At 31.0% G+C, this 8174-nt stretch overlaps 1 protein-coding gene across 1 annotated transcript; it reads right to left on the reverse strand.

Moving 5' to 3' along the window:
* Positions 1 to 3735: 3735 nt before the first annotated feature.
* LOC131169413 (uncharacterized) lies at positions 3736 to 5338 on the reverse strand. Its single transcript, XM_058128639.1, has 5 exons — positions 5176 to 5338; positions 5005 to 5030; positions 4668 to 4915; positions 4420 to 4546; positions 3736 to 4026 (listed from the first exon to the last, which is right to left on the reverse strand). Exons 1-5 carry the CDS (start codon positions 5336 to 5338, stop codon positions 3736 to 3738), a joined length of 855 nt encoding a protein of 284 aa, XP_057984622.1.
* Between the last annotated feature and the right edge of the window lie 2836 nt (positions 5339 to 8174).

Below are 8174 nucleotides of genomic sequence, written 5' to 3' on the forward strand. Positions count from 1 at the left end.
CACTACACAAAGCTTCAATCTCTAGGGAAAAATGGCTTATTTTCAGCAAGCACACTTGCTTCCCTTTTTTTTTTTTTTTTTTAATTTTTTATAAGCAACAATTTTATGTAATTAAAGCAGGAAAAATTTAGCATTAGATCAATCTAAACCCTGTTCAGCAGACCATCTTCTTTATTTTTCTTTTATTTTTGACTGTTTCAATTTTGGCATGCTTTACTTTTTTTTTTTTTTTAGCATATTAGACAATGATTTTTCTTTTTTATTAAAAAAATCCAATATAGCAATGGATCTTCCTGTTGCTAATCTAGAAAATTTCGTTGCTAATTCATTTTGGCAACAGATAAACAGTAGAAAATTTTCGTTTCTGATGCTAAATTAGTAAAAATTACAATCGGTTTGTAATTAGCAATGAATTTTGTAGCTGTTGCTAATTTGAAAAAATAAATTGCCAAAAAAAAATTAATTACTAGTAAAAAATTTACTATACAAATATTACGTAAAAATATTTAGTAATAACGATTTAAATAAAATTATCATAAATATATATCATACATATATTATCATTAACGATTTTATAATCTATGTATTAAAAATAAAATAGTAAAAAATAAAGTAATATTAAAAAATCACAGTAAATTCAAAAAAAAAATCACAGTAAAAACATTTTTCAAAAAAATATATTACATTAGTCTAAAAATTATTAAAAATGACTAATAAAAATAAATAATAACATACAGATTAATCAAAAAATTACTATTTTATTACTAATAAAAATATTGTCTTTTTATTATTATTAAAATAAATTATTATTAAAAGTTACTATTTATTAATAAATTAATAAATAATAAAATGAAAGAAAATAGATAAGAAAAAAATAAAGAAAATGAGAAAACTAAATAAATTAATGAAGAAAATTAAAAAAAAAAAGAAAAAAAAGTGAAATATGAAAAAAAAAATGAAAAAAAAGATGAGGTAAAAGATGAAGAGAATCAGGGAAAAGAAAATAAAATAAAGAGTAAAATGAGAGAAAATAGTAACGTGGAAGAAAATTCAAACTCTATTGGCAATTGGAAAAGTCCTTATAGTTTAGCAATGGAATTAAAAATTCATTGCAAATTCACCAATGAAATCAAAATCCATTGCTAAATTTGGCAAAGGATTCAAATTTCTTTGTTAATTGGAAAATTTTCTACAATATACCAATGAAATTAAAACTTTATCACTAAATTTTACTTCAAAATTTATTGCTACATTTAGAAACGCATTCTAACTAAAAAAAATATTGCAAATAAAATTAAAAATTCATTATATAAAAATTAAGCCATGGAATCAAAATATGTTGGATTCAATTTCCAATGCTAATTGAAAGAAATCTATATAATTTAGCAAACAGAATTAAAATTTCATTGGTAAATTTAACAATATAATAAAAATTTATTGCTAAATTCACAACAAATTTTTAATTCTATTGATAGTTGAAAAAATCTTTACTATTTAGTAATGAATTTTAAAAATTCATTAATAATTTTTATTGTTAACCGAGATTTTTTTTAGTTAATTTTATGCAAGATTTTATTGGTTTTATTTTTAATAAAAAAAATTAATTATTATTGTGTACTTTAATATTACAATCAGACCGTAAAAAAATATTTCATTATTTAAAAACATTTTTTTACAGGTGCATAAATTTTGGATTACATTGGATTGATTTATAATTGGCTTTTAATTGCGTGCCGATAAAAAGGATTGGGGTTTGAAACAGATACAGGGTTTATTTAAAATAAATTATTTATAAGAAAAAAATTTAAAATAATTCTCACATATTTATGTATGGATTTTATTTTAAAAAAAAAAATAAAAATTTTTTAAATTAAAAAATAATAAAATTTTTCATTTTAAATGATTTAAAAAAAAAAACTAATTGAATTAAACACTTATAAAATTCTACATTCCCTATTCACTTTCAGAAACGAAATTAATATAATGTTATAATATATAACTCAAGATTGATATATGCATATATTCCGTCTAAATTTGATATTTTCTTCTAGAAATGGGTTTTCTTTTTCATTTTTTTTTAGTTGCTAGAAATAGGTTTTTTTAATTATGGGCAGAAGGTCAAGCAATAGTAGATTACTTTAAAGAATTGTTGAGTTTGCAAATTATTGCAGGGCATTGATTTTCAACTCTGTCGAGACAAAACGATATTTCCAATAATAATAATAATAATAATATAATTTGCGAGCGTCAACTTACTGATCACTATTACGTTTATTTGGATATTTCACATCGGCTTTCGACTTTGTCATCCTTCCACATTTCACTACAAGAAAAAAGGAGATTTGAAACTGAATATTCGATTTCAAATTAGTGAAAATCAGTTTCTAAATACATTTAGAAACTGATTTGAAATCGAAATATTCAGTTTTAAATCCACAAGTTTTTAAATAAATTTGAAATGCCGTTTCCAAACTACTATGCCGTTTCAAAGTTAGAAAACACATATATTCGATTTCAAAATCCGTTTCAATTTAAAAACTGATATTTTAGTTTCAATTTTTTCAAAACAGAAATTCCATTTCAAATCGGTTTTTAAATTCTGAAATCGATCCTTATGCTATTGGATTAGAAACGAAAAAATTCGTTTCTAATCCGTTTCAAATTACTAGTAGAAAATTTTTATTTTTTTTATTTAATATATTATTTTTTGTATTGAAGCATATAATATAATATTAATTTTAAATGCTCAATATCATAATATTTACAATATCAGGCTGTCAAATATCAAATATCTGTCAATATTATATATAAATATGACAGTGAAGGGTTATGACAATAATGTACTGTATGAAAAAATAAAATATCATAATAATAAAAAAACAAGCTACTTGTCATCAACAAGATCATCACTCATCACCACTATCAGCCTCTCTACCATCATCCTGATGAGTCGCATCCGAGTTGGGGTCAGAACCGCACTGCATCATTTGTGCCATTATGTTTTGCATCATTTGTTGCATGCGCTCCTCCAGTGTCTGCTCACATTGTCTGTATCTCTCCTTTAGCATCAACTTGCGTTGTCGGTCTCTCTCCTCCATTGCAACCAAACTATCCTTGAGCGTTGCAACAGTCTGATGCAATTATTGAATCTCTTCCTCCATTGCCTCTGACTGAGCGCAATAGGATGCAGTAAAAGATGATCCATGTGATGAGCTAGGGTAAAAAATTGATGCTTGAGATCCAATGCCATAAACCCTGTTCATCCCCCCCCCCCCCCTTCCCCCAATTTGATAATATAGTGCGACCTCATCTACAATAGAAGGGTCACTGCGCCCCTCTTGTGGTTGAGACGACTGCTCCTTAAGCGCCAAAAATGCATCCTGCATAAGTCAATGCACATATTTTAAATTTATTTTTCTTGGCAATTGAATAAACAAATTCACTTATTCATTTTTTTCGTATAATTGAAAGACATAAAATACTTGGTCACTTACCTTAATTGATTGCGCTCGTGAATCAACCATATCGGAGGTGCCTTTCCTAGTGTGGGTCTTATGGAAAAGTTCATAAGGAAAAGGTCTTCGGCCAAGTTGGGCTTCCTAAAAAGATATAATGATTTTAGTGATGTTTATAATAATGTTCTATTATTTGCTACTAATATGTAGACAGACAATAACAAAACCAGTAAATATGAAATCATTACCATTCTACCATTCTATAGTAAATATGAAATCATTACCATTCTATCTGCGTGAGTAGCATGTGAAACTGAACCCCCTGTGTGTCTAGAGATGCCTGCCCAACTCCCCCTATCTCACTACAGCGGTTAGTAGTGAACTGATGGCTCTTGGCTTTAAACACTGGGTTACTCCATGCCTCCTTCCATTTTTGCATTGTACTATTAGGCACGATGACCTTGGATTTTCCTTTCCTGACATTGCACATTAGCGCCTTGTAGCGCTCTGTAACCTTAGGCCTCCAAGCTTCCTTTACTAGTGGAGTCACCTCTTGCCAATCAAAGTATTTCTATTATAAAAAAAATAAAAATTAAGATAGTTGTATTAGTATGATAATATTTTAGAAAAAAATTGACAGCATTTCCCCTTAATTTTGGACAATCCAACCTAGTTATTAGGTATTAATTGCACCTATTAAAAACACTTCATATATTCTCAACAACAAATAACATCCACCCCAACTACAACAACTCACAACAATATATATTTTCAACATCCTAAACACACAAGCTATACATAGAACATTTAAGCATTAATATACTTCAATTGTGTTCTTTTACATTAATTCACAAATTCTCATCACTTAAATGATATTTGTTCGTAACATTCTTTTTTAAGGTTTCATAAACTATGCAAATTAGTTATCTGATAGCTAATTATATTTAAATATTTATTTTATTACCTGAAATTCATCCCAGTAAAACTCTTTTGTTTCAGGCGTGATAGTTTTCCAACAGTGCCCCTCTGGGTCCATCCTCTCCTTGAAGATATTCTTCATCTTCTTAGCACATTCCTCAGATGGATGTAACCTGTACAAAAGAAAGACAACAAATATATTGATTTTATGTAAATGTAGAAACATGGTACTTCAATTGCCAATGATATGTAATACCAAATCATACATAAAGTTAATTAATTTTTAGTACTTACGTGCCATTAATGAGCTTTATTCGTTTCTTTCTTCCAAATGTAGTGAGTGATAGGCCATCCATCGATGATATTGGTGCTGCCCCAACTGAATGACCTTCATGACCAGAGGTTGATCCAATTGCAGGCTCAGAAGATGGGGTAATAGGTGGTGGCGGTGGAGGTGGAGGTGGAGGTGTAGCTCGATGCTGTGTTAAAGTAGTAGACCCCTCCGGATCTGGTGTCAACCTCCCAGTGGATCGTGACGGAACCTAAGGCTGACCCTGTGTAGATTGGTCTAGTTGATCATTGGGCTCATCTTGCACAGGCAACTGCCTTGATTGTGAATGACCCAACAAACCTCCCCTGCGACCGTTGCCTCGCATCCTGCATAAATAATTATATTAATTAGTTAGCTTCATTCAACTTATGATACATAATACAGATGAAATTTTCTAATAGTCAGAATTTACACTTCAAGTTTAGAAATATAAATTCATTAAGAGAAATACCTAATTCTAATTAGTATCACTATCATATACATCATCACATTCCTCATCGCTTTCTGAGTCTAATTCAAGCTCTTCTTCATCTTCAACATCCTCTTCATTAATTTCAACTAGTACACCATTTTGATCATTCAAATATTGTTGTTGATCATCATCATCGTCAATTTGAATCAAAGGGACTTCCATTTCATCTTCTTAAAATGGTTATTCCCGTGCAGGGGGGGTTGTCACATTCACTTGCTCAGGAAGATCAATAACAGATCTCGCTTTCATTTTGAACACAGCCCACCAATCATCCTTGTCATGCTTTAAGCTTGGATATATGGAATAATTCACCTGAGCAGCTTGGATAGCAAGAACAAATGGTTCATACCTATTGAAGGATCTTTTATGATTAATATCCACAAGTTTATATTTTGGATGAATCTTTGTTCCCACATTTGGTGTTGGATCAAACCAATCACATTTAAACAATACAGTTCTTTTGATTGGTAATCCAGGGTACTCCAATCATCACACTTCAATTAATTGTCCATAGTAGTCACTTTCATTAGTACTGTAATTAGTCCCCTTGATACATACCCCACTGTTCATCGTTGCCCTATGTGAACCATGACTTTTAGTGTGAAATTTATAACCATTAACTACATAACTATTGTAGGACATAACACTTCTTAATGGACCCTTTGATAGATCCTTTAAAAACTGGCTTGATATATTGTTGGAGGGATTGTGAACATATTTATTGAACCACTTATCCAATTCACGCTCTAGTTTCTCATCAACTTGTTTATCATTGATATTTGGATTGGCCATGTGTAACTCATTAACAAAAATGCTGCACATAATGAAAATAGTTAATTACATGTTTGGAATCACTTATTGTAACTGTCTTGTTCTTTCTAAAAGCAATTTTATTCCATCTGAAAGGATGGTTAGCTAGTAAGAATTTACGGTGATTGTCAAACCATGATTATTTACCACCCTTTGTCAATGTGAATGCATCCAATCGCCCTACAATATGGACAAGCGCCTTGCTCTTGTGCTCCAACCGGATAACATTGAATATGCAGGAAAATCACTTATTGTCCATAATAATGCAACCCTCATATTAAAATTATTCTTCTTTGATGCATCATATGTCTCAACTCCAACTTCCCACAACTGTTTCAACTCTGCAATAAGGGGCTGTAAGTACACATCCAATTTGTCTTTTGGGTTTCTCGGATCAGGAACTATTACCGTTAGGAACATATACTCTTCCTTCATACATAACTAAGGAGGCAAATTGTAAGGAGTGACAATGACTAGCCAAGATGAATATTGTTGTCTAGACTGACCGAATGGTTGAAACCCATCGGTGCACAGTCCTAGCCTTACATTCCGAACCTCAGCAGCAAATGAAGGATGTGTTTTATTAAAAATGCTTCCATGTAGTTGCATCTGAACAATGACGCATTGCCCCATCTTCATGGTCATGCTCAGAATGCCATCTCATTTCTTTTGCTGTTGCATTTGAAGCATATAATCTTTGCAATCTCTGTGTGAGAGGAAAGTAGTACATTTTCTTTTGTGGGACATTGGTTTGAAAATTAGAAGAGCCTCGACTATGTCGTTTGAACCCTGGATGGTCACAAAATTTGCAATTTGTTAACTCACTATCTTCAGCCCAATATAACATGCATCCATTAGTACAACAATGAATCTTCTCAACAGGTAGGCCCAATGCTTGGACCAACTTCTTCATACTATAAAAGTTTTCAGTCATTAAATTTTCATCCGGTAACACCTCTTTCATAAGTTGACAAATGTCATCAAAACACCTTTCTAACAAATGATGTTCTGCCTTGATGTTTAACATCCTTGCAACAACTGAGAGCTGCGAATGGCTTTCACAACCTGGCCACACCAAATAAAGAAGAAAATAAAAAGGAACCAAATATCCCAGGAAATAAAACAATGAATTAGAGATGATTAATTTATTTCATTATCTCTCCTACAGAACACAAACTCATCATTAAATCTCTCTTTTTTGGCTATATTTTCCAGCATCAGGATTTGAACGTAATAGATGCAATGCATCACTCTTGGACATCATAGTGGATACAAAATGAGAACTCGAATATAAAATTTCAAACCTCAGCCTAAAGCACTTGTCTTACACTAAATGCCTTTATAACCATGAAGATGAATATATATGGTACTTGTTGAAGATGAAGAGAAACTAATCCATTTCTAATTCTATCAAAGGAAGCATGACTTGCAGCATTAGTGCCATGTGAAAATCATTACCTGTCACTAAAGGATGTGGACAATTAAGCCTGTCAAATCTTTTAAACCATAACAAAAGAGTGACAAAAACTTCAAGAAGTTTCCTTATAACTACTCAGATATCATTGGTTGAACCTACAGCCATCATTATGAGGACACATATTGGCAATCACAATATTTACACATCAATAAAAGACCTGTTGATTTTGTGTTTTGTCACTTGATACTCCATGCTTCAAAAAATAAATTGTATAACCACACAACACTTTTTGGTCAATACGTGGATGTGAAAGAAAAATGTGCTTGGTGAATAAGAAACAATCAAAACCAGAAAGGCAAGATAGTCCTCAAGTTCCCAATCTTGCAATTAGATTACCATTAATTTATTTCCAGCTGAAAGGGAGAAAAATATCACAAAATCACTTTCAGATGGATTACCAAGTTGACCGAAAATCATACAATTCATTAAATGTGTAATCAATAATGAATCTCCAACCACATAAAAAGTTTTAGTCCCAAAAAAAAAAAACTTTTACAGGAACAGGTTAATATAAAAGCATAATATAAGAACTTAAGAGCAATGGTAAACAGACTTAGGGCTTAGGCCATTACCAATAGAGTTTCAAGCAAAAACCCACATTATACAGTCACGGTATCATGGAGAGGGAGATGGTAATATTTTTGAAACCCTAAGGAACAGAAGGTGAACTAAGTAAGACCCAAACCAAAAATTTCAGCGCAGCTAAAAGTA

Source organism: Hevea brasiliensis, chromosome 10 (assembly GCF_030052815.1).
Source record: "Hevea brasiliensis isolate MT/VB/25A 57/8 chromosome 10, ASM3005281v1, whole genome shotgun sequence".
Taxonomy (NCBI): Eukaryota; Viridiplantae; Streptophyta; class Magnoliopsida; order Malpighiales; family Euphorbiaceae; genus Hevea; species Hevea brasiliensis.